Below are 14,902 nucleotides of genomic sequence, written 5' to 3'. Positions count from 1 at the left end.
TGTCCCGAATGTATGAAATGCCTTGCTCACGATTGTCTCCTTTAAGAAACTCCTAAGTCTCACCTTCCCTAAGCTGAAAGGTAGGGTAACACAGTCCCATGATTGGGTGGTCAAGGGTAGGGTTTGAGGTCACGTGATATATTTCCAGCCCTAGGACGCCATTTTGGAGGAAAGTTTGGAATTTCTGACACATAGGAAGAAAAAAAGAGGAGGAGATAACGAAAGAAGTTTGACGTGAGGGAAAACAATCTTTCATTTCAGAAGGGGAACTGTAAGGACGACTGCGGAAGTGAGGATTAAAATCGCGAATCAAGAGATCCAATTTTGTGTGTGCCACTGAACTGGATTTGCATTTTTGAGTTTTGTAAATCCTCTGGCAGCCAGCGACTGCAGAAATCTCAAATTATTCTTAGTGGGAGCAAAATTAGCAATGCTCAAAGTAAACATGCGTCTTTGTGGTTGAATGGCAGTGTTCGTCGGCCTTGAATGGAACTGAAGTACTGTCCGGACCCTTTTCGAAGAGGACTTTGTATTGCATATGTGGTGTCGTGGCGTCCCTCTTTCAACGTTGTCAGGTTCAAGAAGTGCAGCTGCTAGTTGGTTCGTGGTGGTACCGCTGGTGGCTGTTGTGTTTAGCGGGGACCTGGACGCCCACCCAGTGTGGCGGCTCTTTTTATATCGTAGCGATCTGTTTGAACTATCGTTGTTGTAAGTGAAATCCGCAGGTTACATGCAAAAGGCACTTCAGTTACCCCTTGACACTAGGGTTGGACGCCCAGAAACAGGAGGGTATAGTGGTGTGTGTTAACATTCGAATCAACGCCTGGTCCGCTAGCTGGATACATTTTGGCTCGATTCAGCCTAATCATGCCCGTACGAAAAAAAGGTAAGTGGACCTTCACTAATGTAATTGTCGCAAACTCGGCCGAGAACGGATACACTACTGCCGAAAAATGTACCAATTAGGACCACCCAGTTATTACTCTTCCCTCGCCAGTGACAGTGTGGTTATAGTCAAGAAGTCTGCAGAGGGATGTATATTTAGCACCAGACGTCTACCTGGTCCCACAGTGGTATTTCAGTTATCGAGTCAGACGATTTAGCTGTGATTTATACATGTTGTGTATTCTTTACAATTTCAACTAATCAAATCCTGTCTTGAGCAGTCGTGTAATGTTGTTCATGTTTTTTTTTGTACAGAATTGAAACATTATAGCCACCGACTGTCTCATGTTTGATTGCAGTTGAGAGAAAAGGCGGTAGTGTTGGGCCTTACATGTTCGCCTCCCAAGTGCTGCAGCCAACATAACAAACTTTTTGGGTTGTTCCCCAGACGCGCAAAGAGCTCTCTTGCTCCTGGAGGAATATCGGACGAAATTGAACAATACAGAGGACAGACAACTGAGACACTCCATCCAGAGGGTTATTGACATCTTCCAGAGTAACCTCTTCCAGGCACTTATAGGTACAGTACATCTCTTAAGTCATTTTGCCCATTGATTTCAAAATTAAATGAGCCCTAGTGGGAGACCTGGACAGTAGGCTACCTCTTGTCTCAGTGAAGGAAGTTTAAGACTGGCACATCATCCTATCTATCACGTTCAGGGTTGAGAGTTGCTCTATAAGTGCTGAAATAAAAACCAGGATATTGCTGAAAAACTACTTTTGAAGTGTATTATTTATAGCTACCATCTAGTGGTCCTTTGTCTTTGGGTCCTGACTCCCAGTCATATGTGTAAGTCACAGACGATCACACCGGGATGTAAGGTGGTAAAAGGCCCTCAGCCCAGGATCGTTGTTTCTCTTTGGGTCTTCCTGTGCTTATTATAGGGTGCTTTTTACACTAACCTCAGTTTTAGTAGCACCGTGGGCTGTTAGCCTAAGTGTACTAGAAACAGAACACAGAATGCAGCTGAACTTGCTTTCGTCTTCGTTTAACCAGGTGTCAAAAGGTACAGGTACAGTTTTGATAGCATAGCACATTTATAATGGTTTTACTTGGGTAAACTTTTAGTTTGGTGGCTGAAGGATACTTTGTAGATTATTTGTTAGCATAAGTGAAGGTAAACATGCCCTCTGATGAGCATCTGCTGTGTAAAAAGCTGGAGTAATTCCTGGGAAACTGGGACAGAGTTTTTCCTTGCAGCCTAACTGACAGCAAACAAAACAGCTAGCTAACCAACCAGCCAGGAGGAATGTTGAAAGGCCTGTTTGAGGTTCCCAGGAGTGTATTTGGCAGTCTGCCAGTATCTCTTAGTATCTTCAACCTAGTGCAAGACTCTTGTGTTAATTTTCCTACACTTGGAAGTTCTCAGATCATCAGGTGATATGAATGACCTTCAAATGTGACTTTAACAATGACATGTATGGGCCAGTTACTTTGGAAAAATTGTACTGTATTGGTAACAGATTTGTGTGGCTACTTTAGAACATGTTAGTACCCTACTCATAGCATTTGCACCAAATCTTACCCATTATGCATTTAGTCTTTTGGCAGATAGTTGACAGTGTTAGTCTCTCCATGACTTCTTTGCAGGCAGCTTAACTGCTGCATTATGGTGGACTTGACACCTTGCCAGTTAGGTTTATGACATGTGCAGCCATTCCACATTGCAAACATGGTCACATGCGTGCATACCCTCACCCACACACACACACATCTTCTTGTGTACACAGGGCATGCTTACTGTACACACGCCCCCCCCCCCCCATACAAAAATCAAACCCTTTCTGTCATTTGCGGCAGCTGTTTACACACACGTCGCCCACTACTTGAGATGGTCGCTAATGAAAAATGAATTTTAATGACAGTTTTCCAATTCAACTCCTACCCCAAGATATGTACATGAAGGGACAAACACAATGTAATCTGTCTGTTGACATGATTACCCAAGTCCTAATCCCTCAGCGCTGATGATTTATGGCATTTTCACCCAGAGAGCTGCTGCAGCAGCAGTGGTGGTGGCGGCACTGCAGTCTGACTCCATGACCAGTGGATCTCACTGATCTCGCTCTCCCTCTCCCTCTCTCTCTCTCTCTCTTTCTCTGCGTAACAAGAATGAGAGTTAACAGGAGCAGAGCAAGTCTCCCTCTGCCTGCCTGCCTCCCCTCCTGCCTGCTTGCTACTCTCGTCTATATTTGGCTCGGGAGGATACGCCAGGTTCGACTTCAAGCACATGCATATTACTGATGGAGGGTGACGTTACTGAACTGAAACCAAACTGATGCTGAAAATAATGCCCTTAAATCTTTTTTTACTCTGTGTTTGAAAGCTGCACAAGAGCATTCTTTAATCAGATTGTGTCATGCTGAAAAAACTGTTTTTGTTTTTTAATGTAATTTTCTTCAGAGCAAACTCATGTTGGCACAGCTGCACAGGCCTTTAATTTCACCAGCTCACTCTATATTGAAAGCTTTTTTTGCAGCCTGTCTACTTTGCTAGTCATTCTAATTAGAACGGTAAGAAAAAGAAACCGTTGCAATAAGGCATCCCTCCTAGAAAAAGCACACACAGTTCTGTCACTTGCCTAAAAAGGAACAGGAACATGACTTCAGACTTTAGTTTGTGATGTTCAGTCATATCACAGCGTGACTGTTTGCATAACTCCACACTGTAACACACAAGGACTCCACGCCAATAGTTAGTGCTGTGTTTGGAAAAGATCGGGTGGCCACTGTCCATCCTGGGGCCACGGAGAATAGGCATGCTCTGTGAAATGCTATAATGGTAACCCTCGGCGACAGAGACCCATTTTGTCCAACATCAATGCAGTGCTCTGTGCAAGGAGGGTCTTGCCACAGTCAGCTCCCCTGTGGCAGCATGGCAAACATGAGCCCCTCAGAGACCTGGGCCACAGCCACAACAGATAACCTCAGTGCTTGTTATGGCTAGCCTGCCGAGGAAGGAAGGAAGGGAGGACCATGGGAGTACCTGAAAGTTTGGCTGATTCAGCAGCCCGTGTGTAATCAGGGCCTGCAGTTAAGTCTGTGGATAGACAACACCCCCAGACTCGCCCTAAAGCGCTCATGCAGTTCTGTCTGTGGATAGACAAGTCTTCTAAGACTCACCCTAAAGCGCTCATGCAGTTCAGTCTGTGGATAGACAAGTCTTCTCAGACTCACCCTAAAGAGTTCAGTCTGTGGATAGACAAGTCCTCTCTGACTCACCCTAAAGGGCTCATGCAGTTCAGTCTATGGATAGACAAGTCCTCTCTGACTCACCCTAAAGCGCTCATGCAGTTCAGTCTGTGGATAGACAACACCTCTCAGACTCACCCTAAAGCGCTCATGCAGTCCTCTCAGACTCACCCTGAAGAGTTCAGTCTGTGGATAGACAAGACCTCTCAGACTCACCCTGGGGCTCTCATGATTCTGGGAGCTCATACTACTGTCTTGAAGGAGACTGTCTACTGTCTACCCTCAAACATGGAAGAGCCTACAGAACTGTGAACTTGCACACTTGCATTTCTGTTCGCCCAGACCGCACCCTCTTTATCTAGCGAGCACTAGTGTAATGTACATTTGATATCGGTGCAAAGTTCAGGTGGCTCGGTGAAAGAAAAAAAATGAGTGAGACGGATTCCCATGTGAGCTTCCGGTATTCCCTCAGTGGAGTGGACAGTGAACAGAGAGAGGGGGTTAAACAGTTTGTGGTTGTGGGGATGCTGATTCTGATGCGATAAATGCTTGTGTCTTCATTGCTGAGCATTAAGTATGCCTCATCAAGTTGCCCTTTTAAGAAGACTGTTGAGTGCAATTTGTCATGTATTTTTATGGACTCTGATGTCAGACTGGCAAGTATCCAAATGGGGAGGTTTGAGCCACAGTGGTGATTTAATTTCAGTGCTGGCATCGTTATTTCTGCAAACTCACTTGTTGGCTTTTACTACAATGAAAATGTACAGTGTGTCAAAACAAAGTGCCCTGCAGAGAACTCTTTACTTATTTATGAAATGTTGTGACATTTACCCCCCTCTCCATTCTTCTGTTGCGCTGCTGACCCACCTGCGGTCCACGGCCCTGTGTGCACTATTGTTAGTCTAATCGCTGAAATGTGATCAACACGTGGCAGAGACAGCACAGACTAGAGGACGATGATGGGAGTAATTTGCCCTCCCACACCGGCACATTGTCACTGCCTCGGTTTGTGCACAGGTGACTGTTGGGGCTTTTGTTATGTGGGTTGGCTGTGGGGGATGGCCCTCGACACATTGTCTCTCTGAGATTGTCATCCTGTTACATTCTCCCCCTCGGCTCGTTTTACTCTGCTTTCATTTGATATCGGCTCAATCAGTGGACTTTTTCCCACGGACATAATAAATGGTAAAACCCGCAGGAACTCCCTCTTGAGGGCTTTGATGGATTCAAGAACAGAAGATTAACATAGATTGTACTTGCTGTTTTTGGCTCGTTGTCTTTCCATGTAGTCTGTTTAAATGCATGTAAACAAAGTGGGAGTAACTTTTCTGTTTTGTCAAATTGTGTTCCTTCACTGTTTTGACATTAAGAGCATTTCAGGTCACTTTTGGTGAACTTTTAGACCTCCCACCAGTGCAGCAGCAGCCCATCATAGACATGCGGATTATTTTGGAAATAAAGCGATTTTTAAACACACCAGCACTCTCCACTAAACCTCCCTGTAAGTCTGGCCAGTAGTAGATTTTGGGCATATTTATAGTTTGCCTGAATCATAACCTCATTTGGTGCCATGCATCTGATTTAACCCTGAGACGAGATTAAATCGACAGAGCTGATTCACGCTGTTATTATGGTTTTCCCAATCCAACATGTGCGTAGTTTCCTCTCCCTTCTCCAAATGCCAGGGGACAGACAGGTACTGCTGGCCAGACGTCAGCTGTGCAGTGGTCTGGAGGAGATTTGATTGAAGGGCCATGTGTGTGAGGTTTACAGTCTGGTGACAAGGGGGCATACGGCTCTTTTTGTGCCAACAGGAATGTGCAGTTTTCTGGTGTTTCATTGGACGGCGACATTTGATGACTGTTTGTCCGGCTGAGTGTTTTAGAGACCATGTTGCCTCTGTAGGTTCAGATATATCAAGGCTAAAATGATTCAGATGCTCCTTGAAGGGAGTGTAGTGTGACTCATTTTACCCCTACTGTACCATACATTTATGGAGATGGAGTACAGAGGCTGTTGACCTCCAGGGCAAATCCGATCTTTCTGCTGCCTTTTTCTACACCCGCCACTCCCAGATTGTTGGATTGTGGCGGTTGGGTGACAGTTTGTGCACCGCTCTTATAGTTCCCCCTTAGTTTTACACTACTCTTAGTATAGTAAAAATGTTGTGTCCAAATAAACTGAAACTCATTCTTTGACCATATCCAAACATCAAAAATCACAATGTCTGAAGAAAATGCTGAATGTGTAACTTCCTTGAACACAAGGAGGTTTAGTCAGCAATATTCTACTGACTCACGCACTTTCCACTGCACCACACTGTATGCTGTGGCCGCCGTTACCCAGCCCTCTCCATTCAGAGTAAGGGGTGACAAAAATAATCTGGCAGCTTCAGTTTCATCCTGCTGTAAGTCCTGCTGCCTCTTGAAGGCGCGGCAGTGTCTCCAGCCCCAGCCTTTCAAAGAGTAATCGGAGAGGAGGGAATCACCCCCTCCAACGTGTATTATAAAAATATTTACTCTGATCTATCCTGCAACGGGCCCCATGTGATGGCACATTTATTTTGAGCACTGTCACCCAACCTCTGCCATGCTTGGAGGGAAGAACTCCGTCTGTCTGCTGTTTCCCTCTCTGTTTACAACATTCCATTAAGCTGTTGGTCACAACCAACCTTGGATCAAGAACACAAACTGTGGAAATCACCCCCACTTTCCCCGCACCTCTTGATAACCAAAGAGTCTGCACGATTGTCTTTGACTGAATCCAAATTAAAAAAAGAGTTCTCGTTCAGCATGCAAAGGAGATGTGGAAATCAATGAAATATTTAATTAAGAAAGACTTGCTGTAGCGGCCCATTTTAAAATCCCACGACTTGGCTATCCTCCAGTCATTTATTGGTGATTTTCTTTTCTTGATTGTAGATGTGTGTCAGACATCTGGCAAACGTGTGTGTAAATGTCCTGCTGTACGGTTTTACTATGTGTACTTGTTAGTCAGGTGCAGTTCACGCGAGACCACGCACTTGTCCGCCATGCCATGGATGATTGTAACCCGATGAACCCTGAAACAGCTGTAAACGACCTTTAAAGCCAACGTGGCCACCCCACTACCAGCCCCACACATATCTCTCATCCTCATAGTTCACTCAAGGATGTGTATTTATAGATGGTGAGGGGGGTATGTACCACTAGTATCTACCACTGATCTTCTTATACCCCAGAGAATTCATTGGAAGATCTTTGATCTGTGGAAATTATTTAAGAGAAAGAGGCAGAGTGAAAAGACTTAGAGATAAGTTTCAATCTTTAGCTGCGTGTAATAATAGTCAAAGCGTTGTGTGACGCGGTCAGCCGAAGCAAGTGACTACAGATTGCACGTGACCAGTTCCACTGTGCATCATCAGGGGAACAGTATCAGTTGCAGGACTGTATGATGTGTATGAATACAAATTTCAAAACAAAAACCTGTGCATAATTTAAAAATACATCAATTTCTGTTTTTTTTTCTTCAGCCTTGGCATTTATTAGTAACATTGAACTCCTCAGAGGTCAAAATTACATATGTTAGAGCTTTGCAGGCTGAAGTTCCTCATCTTTGTTTGTTATGAGCAAAAGAAAGACATTTAAGACATACAAATATGTGACTCATTTCTCCACCAGAATTGTGAATTTAAAATTTCAGTGAATGGAAAACAGACGCCTTGTGTGACCTCTGCTTAAGGGTCAGGTTTGCATTGGTAATATTAGATTAAATGGTATTTATAGCTTATTTGATACCAATTTACCAGTTGTCACCAAGTGTCATCACTGAAATTAATTACAGAGGCTATAAGTTGCCATAATCAGACAGATTTATGTGGAATGCCATGGATTGTGTCCAGAATGAATTTTTTTGTGGTGTTCGCCAGTAAAGACCCTCTGGTATTTATTTGTTTGGAGTCTACCCACTGGCAATATTAGATAAACTGTTGGCATGAGCCTAATGGTTTCATGTAGTGTTAGCATGCAATGTTTTTCTGTGGATGGGGCAATCCTTTCCATTCAGATGGTATCCCACTAGTTTCACTACAATTTTTTTTTTAAGAATCTTAAGACTGGTGTTTTATTTTAGAAAGGTGTCTTGGAATAATTCTGCATCAGCATTCTTGTAAAAGGATTTATTTAATTTAATTAATAATCTGTGTTCTAATTGTCGTAACTGTACTTTTCACTTGTAGCCATTTTGTTTAATGTGTCTATAATAAGGTTGTGTGCAAATGTCAAGTTGTTTATCATCTTGGTTCTTGGCTGATTCTTGCAGATATCCAGGAATTCTACGAAGTGACCTTATTGGATCATCAAATATGTGCCGAGCCAGTGAAGGTTGTGGATGTAATGCCCTCAGTCAACCTGTGGGACTTCCCCAGTTTTCAAAGCACAACGGTGACCTCCGACACTCTTCCCAGCAGCCTTAGCACCAGCATAGAGGTAGGACTCTTCCCTCAGTCAAGCACGACCTGCGTACGAGACTGGTCATTAACAAATGGTATGACTTAAAACTTAAAACTGCTGCAAGTGATGTTTCCCGAAAAGGTTAGGTCGATTTGTGTATATTGTGATGGCAAACTCTAAAATAGATGTTCAGAAAAAAAGGAATGTCCTGTGACCCTCGTGGACTGAACACACTGGAATTCCAGACTTCATCACAGTGTGGGTTTGTTAGCAAGGCTTCCCTGCCTGGCAGTTGCTTTTCATATGCACTCCCGCAGTGCTCAAGTGTGGCTGCGGGTACTAAGTACTAAGATCGCAGTACTTACAGCAGTTTTAAGGATGTGCATGCCACTGAAAGTTGTGCTGTGTCAAAATATATGATCTAGTTGCCCATGGCATGCACCGAAGGAAAGTGAATTTAAAACTGCAAATTTAAGTTTTGATGAATAGGCAGGTACTTGACCTTTTAGATGGTGGAACAGAAATAACAAACAAATGCTAGGTTTCCATGTAACAACATCCTCTGTCTCATATCAGTGGAACATCCACACCATGGCACTTTGAATACTTTTGAAAACCCTTTCACACATTTCAAAAGTATTGTGATTATTTTCTGTCTTATTTTGTGCCTTATTATAGGCATGCAAGATGTTTTTGTATGTAATGCACATTGTCTATCATCCTTAGAGCTATGGTACAGAGTTCTGATATCTTACCAACCCGTATGAAGGTGTTTGTTTACTATGGCACACAGGGGAATATTGTAAAGATGGTATTAGAGCTGCTTTGTTGTTGGTTGGTTTGGTAACATTATTAGCGTGAACACCTTTCTGGTGCCTGGAGCTTGTGTGCCTCTAATCTACTTGATTTCCATATCGTCATGTGCTGAGGGTTGGTATGGGTTGAGGTTTTGGAAAGACCATTCATCTTCATAATATGGAAGCATGTCATTTCCATGCGGATGTCGTACAGCTGAAATGTTGGAGGTGCAAAGTGTATTTCTCTCAAAAATAGATTGACTGTTGATTATATAGCTTTCCCGGTCTAGTTGCAAAGATGATCTGCAATTTTGATATATAGCAGTAAACCACCCACTGGTTTTTACTTGAATTGGAAGGAGATTAGCCCATTGTTGTTTACCAAAGGCTGAGGGAAATGGGTGTAGAACAGTGTTTAGCCTTAAGGGTAGAGCAGAGGAATCTGCTGTCACCACCTCACGCCACAGCACACAACAAATGACAGAATTATGACCACAAGGACGTTTTACTCTCTAACCACCAAAGGACAGGGACATTATCTGACTAAATGACAAAACAACCATGTGTTTTCCAATTGAACCCTTAAAATTAGCTAACCCAAAAAAATGGTTCCCTCTACACAAGGATCATCTTTTAATTGAAGCAAGGCCCTTACAGTGGCATTTAGATGGTAGCAACACCTTGATCTTGAATGGTGAACATATGAATTTGAGGCCTTTAGAAGTTGTAATTCTGCACTTGTAAAAGGCCATCATGTGCCAACTAGTGTTGTCCAGTCCAGCTCGGACAATGAGCATGCCTAGTAGTAGTATAATTCCGCTGTGGGAGATGGTGACCTGGAGAAAGCTCCACTGTCTTCCTTCTTTAAGAGTGACGGAGGCTAGCGAGTATGTCGTGCCAGGCTCTCTGCCCTTTTCTGTGAGGTGCGTAAACCCGGATGAAATGGATTTGTCAGGTTATCTGCCGCTGCCTAATCTGATTATCAAAGTCCTGGTTACCTGTGTGCGTAGGATAAGTCAAGAAAAGGTCTTACTATCAGTAGAGAGTTCATGCTAGTTGCTGACTTACTTCATTGGTCGCTTGCTTACATGGCCCCTGGAGTGATGCTCACCAATCATATGTGTTGTGTTGCCAGTCTGAGGTGCACACCACGATTCACATCCCACAGCTGTGCACAATGAAGTTGTATTCTGGAGGAGAGGTGTGGAAAGCTTCTAAAGAAAGAACAGTGGAAACAGTGGAAAACAGTGGAAAACGCATCCTGTATTCACGCTGACCCAGCTTGTAATGCTGGCTTTTGAACATTAGTCATTCGCCGGGAAAACATCACAAATGCATTATCACAAGTATCACTCCGCATCAACAAGTGTCTCATTACAGAGATTATTACTGTTGGAAGTCTGTGTGTGAGTCACTCTGCTTATTACTTTTATCCTCTGATTGAGTGCCCAGGATTAAGAGCAAAATGCATTGCACATGGGCCCACAGAACCTTCGCAGCCTGATGATGCATTCTCCAAAACAGTCCGCTCACTTTGTGGTCCTAACATTGAACCACATCTAATCTCAATCACCATTATTCCATGTCATTTTGACTAATAACACACCATCAGTCCAGTGACCTTATCAGCTGTTTGACTGTCTTATTTTCACACTTACTCACTATTCTACTATTCCTAAACCCAAGGGAGGTCAAGTTGACCATTACATTTATGTTGCTAAAGCATTTTAATGTGAATTACAACTTTCTAACCATCAGCTGTCATGTAGAAACTATTTAGGATTAACTTTGCCTGTTCTCTTCTCCTTCTGTTTCCTCTGTTTTTCAAAACAAAAAAACAAACAAACATTGTGACAGGACTCTCCCCTACTTAATGAAATACTACACGTGCTTGCTAAAGCTCGAGCGTCTCCCTCTGAGTTGGACCAAGTAAGTACTGTACTGTACCGCTGGGCCTCTCCCTATGGGTGGGTGCCCCCCCCCTGTGTCCGCATGCCTGGATCCTACCCCACATCCTCCATTGCCTCTCTGCTTGGACCATGGGACTATTCTGTGGGTAATAGCTCATATATCAGTGTTGTTCTTCATTTACCTGGGCTGGGCTTGCAGGTCTTGTTGAATAGCTTTGGACTATGGTTTTGTCTTGGAGAATGGGGACGTCATCCGTCATTGTGAGTTGTTTGTTTTTCTTTTACTGTGATGTCCTGTGTCGGTTGGTGGTATGGATTGCTTATTTGTTTTCATTTGGGGAATATAATTTCACTGTTGTTCCTTTTAGTTTGTATTAACTCATACATGTTCAAACTGCTAACATGGGTTGAATCACGATCTGTTTAAAGTTGGATGATCCTCAGAGGAGGGGTGGGTATGTTAATGAATGAATGGCCTGTTCACATTATGGTCTGCAGTCTTTTGAATGGTGCTCAGATTTGTGCTTGCACATAAAGCTGTCTGAAAGGGCTTAAATCCCTCCCACTGAACAGAAGTTTTTTTTTTGTTTTCCTTTAAAAGAAAACCTCCCATTTGCAGCGTTAGTCATGCCCAGACTGCCCCCTCGGGTGGTCAATGTTTTATTTTAGCCTGCAAGTTTCTCCTGGAGAGAGCACACAGCAGTGACATACTCCAAAGGCCCCACAAGCTCTTTGTTAGACCTAACACAGTTGTTGTGTGGAGAGTGAGACTTTGAGAAATTGGGAGGCTTTTTTTTAGGAAGTAAGAAGTGCAGAGTTTGTCGGTAGCTAGACTTCCATGTGCATGTTTCATGTGTCTGATTTGTAGGACTCTGAATTCATATTTTCATTTGAAAAGAGATTGGTGGAGTGGTTGCTAAAGTATTCATATATGTATGTGATATATGTATTTTTCATCTCTAAGAGTGATTGTCTGCTCTGTGAATGTGTATCTGTTTGAAGCAGAGGCCATCATAGAAATGTTAAGTCTGAAATCTTAAGATGAGTCTTTACTATGTGTGGTCATCAATATGAGAAGGGAGCAGCTTTCAGGAAGCCTCTTCATGCATCACTGCCTCACTGCACATATCCTGCCAGGCTGTTCCACAGATATCCACCTTTTTCTTAAGAAAAGTTTGCACAGGGAAATTTGGAAAATGCAAACTCAGGAGCGTGATAAATATGTTTTCCCCTTGCCTTGCTCAGGGAGAAGCCTCAGCAAAAACAAAAAAAAGTAATTTTTAGCAATTTTGCTGAAGCAGGGGTCTTCAGAGGCAAGGGAGATGGGCTGTGATGTTGGAGTCTAATCACTGAATCTACACATGTAAAATATTTATGTGTGCGCTGCACTTCAGTGTTATGTAGTGTCTCACAGTGGGTTAGCTTTTTACAGGGCATCTCTCCACACTCTACTGCTTTGATGAAGGGATCTTATAAGTAAGCTGTGCCATGTTTCCTGCCACCCTCTGTGATCATAAACTAAGTGCACGTTAATGGGCAGTTTGGCACAAATGCGTCATGTCGTATTCACACATTTGGATACACATTTACCAGGTTTTGAGAGAGTTGTGCAGCGGAGGAGATGCCTATTGTTTTTACTTTTTATTTTATTTTTAAGAATTACATATTGTTGTCCAAAGGTGTTTTATAGAGTCGTATTAATGAAGGAATCAAGATTAGGCTGTAAAGATAGTAATACATCTTTATAATCACACATTTGGAGTACAGCACTGATCTATAACAGCATTGCATTAAGCTTGTTTTGGGAGAGGTGTGGATTAAAGGGGCTGTATGTAAACCTGACTAGCTATCTGCAAGCGAGCTAAATGATTTCATACTCCCCACCCCAAGCAGATTGGGGGTAGTGCATTACTGTGTTTGTGCACCCCTCCCTCCTCTCCATTCACAGAAGTACACAAAAAGTTTGGCCAATGTGGGGGAGACTGAAGGGTCCATGTAGCATGGAAACGTTTATATGATTGAAATATATCTAAGCTACCATTAGTGTCTCCATCAACATCAATTCATGTTTATATGCTACATGAACCTAGTTAAGGCAAACAGACCCCTGTAGGTCTTCAATTAAGCACTCAAGCTTTTGAGCCAGCTGATGGTCAAGCCATTTATGTTAACTGATGGGCTTGCTATTGAGCTACTTGTTAATATTAACTACAGGATAGCCAAGCTTACTTGTGTCCTTAAGTAAATTCAATTCAGCACCATGAAGATGGATTGAGGATGTAGTTAAAACTAAAAAATTGAATATTCTATTACCAAACACTTATTTTTACCTCCGAAATGGGACTTAAAACACCATTCCTGACAGTGTGTGTTTTTTTCCCGTGACTGCGCTCTTGCTTTACCATGCTGTTTTTATTACAGTGACTCACCTGCACCTATTGAGGTACAAAGTGGTATTATAAGAGAGGCCAGATCGGCTCTAGCTGGTTAGTATGACAACTTAAGTAGATATCCGGGCTTTTTCTACGTTATGTCAAATTGGTTACTTCTTCACTTTTTGCTGCTATTTGTAGTTAATTAATAACAAAACAAAAAATCTTAGTTATTTTTGCTTTTAATGGAGACATGTGTATATATATATATATATATATATATTTTTTTTTTTTTTAAGAATTAGTACATACTGTTGTCTAGATGGTTAGCATCCATCCACTAGTGGAAAGTACGTCCATTTAGGTTTTTACTGTTTTGAGATACTTGCACTTAACTTGAGTATTTCTATTTTATGCTACTTTTATTGTACCTTCTACTCCACTACATTTGACTTGCGGAAAACGTCTGTTTACCTGATCAGCTCGTCAAGCAATGTACATGCCTGCAACAGCATCTATCCTCTCACCTGCATGGCCTCCGTTAAAAAAACTATTGTAAGGTTAACTTAAAGCCATGATGTTCATATCAAGCTCGATATTACTAGTGACGGTAGGCTAATACCAATAATTGCACATCAACAAACAAGAACAGACACTCCTGCAACACGTCTTGTAGGCACAGGCAGACGTATGTTTTCCCCTGGCCATCGTGACAATTCAAAACTATTTTATGTTGCCCTAATAAGGATGGTGGTGTTACCGTCCTTTCATGCAGGTTGTTGTTGGGCTGTGGGAGATTTCCCCAAATGTTGACCACATAGTTCCAGGCGTTAACCTGCTAGTTGGCTATTGTGCCTGTTGCCCCGATATTTTGCATTAGTTTGTTGTGAAAGTAGGCCGTGCATTTTGCATATGATTGGAAAGGTGGTGTGCTTACAAGTCAGAGATGCAATGGTTTGTGCTGTAATACTTCTTTTACTAGGAACTCCGTTTCAGTGTCAACAAAGAACGGAAGAATGAACTGCCTTGATTTTTGGGTCTACTTCACTGTTGTGTGGTGGTCTAACCTAAGACTGCCTTCAGATCAGCTGTAGGCTATAACGTGCTGCGATGAAGCGTGAGTTGAAGTCGTGGTCGCTCACTTTTGCAGAGGCCCACCCAAAAATAAAATACTGGCCACGCCACAGATGTTTGCGTTTCCCCGGCGCTATTGAAAACAGTCAGATAAAGCGAAGGCTATCGCTCTGCATTTGTTA

At 42.7% G+C, this 14,902-nt stretch overlaps 1 protein-coding gene across 3 annotated transcripts in view; it reads left to right on the top strand.

The window, feature by feature from the left end:
* The first annotated feature begins 208 nt into the window (after positions 1–208).
* The window catches only part of dlg1b (discs large MAGUK scaffold protein 1b), a 90,502-nt gene continuing 75,808 nt past the window's right edge, over positions 209–14,902 (top strand). For all 3 annotated transcript variants that reach the window (XM_080836406.1, XM_080836407.1, XM_080836405.1), the window contains exons 1-3: positions 209–886; positions 1,334–1,465; positions 8,437–8,603. In XM_080836406.1, coding sequence (XP_080692532.1) covers positions 868–886; positions 1,334–1,465; positions 8,437–8,603 — 318 coding nt within the window. In that variant the 5' untranslated portion in view covers positions 209–867. The remainder of the gene's footprint in view (positions 887–1,333; positions 1,466–8,436; positions 8,604–14,902) is intronic.

The sequence above is a fragment of the Sprattus sprattus genome (genome assembly GCF_963457725.1).
Source record: "Sprattus sprattus genome assembly, chromosome: 4".
Lineage (NCBI taxonomy): Eukaryota > Metazoa > Chordata > Actinopteri > Clupeiformes > Clupeidae > Sprattus > Sprattus sprattus.
This window is presented reverse-complemented; position numbering and strand designations above follow the sequence as displayed.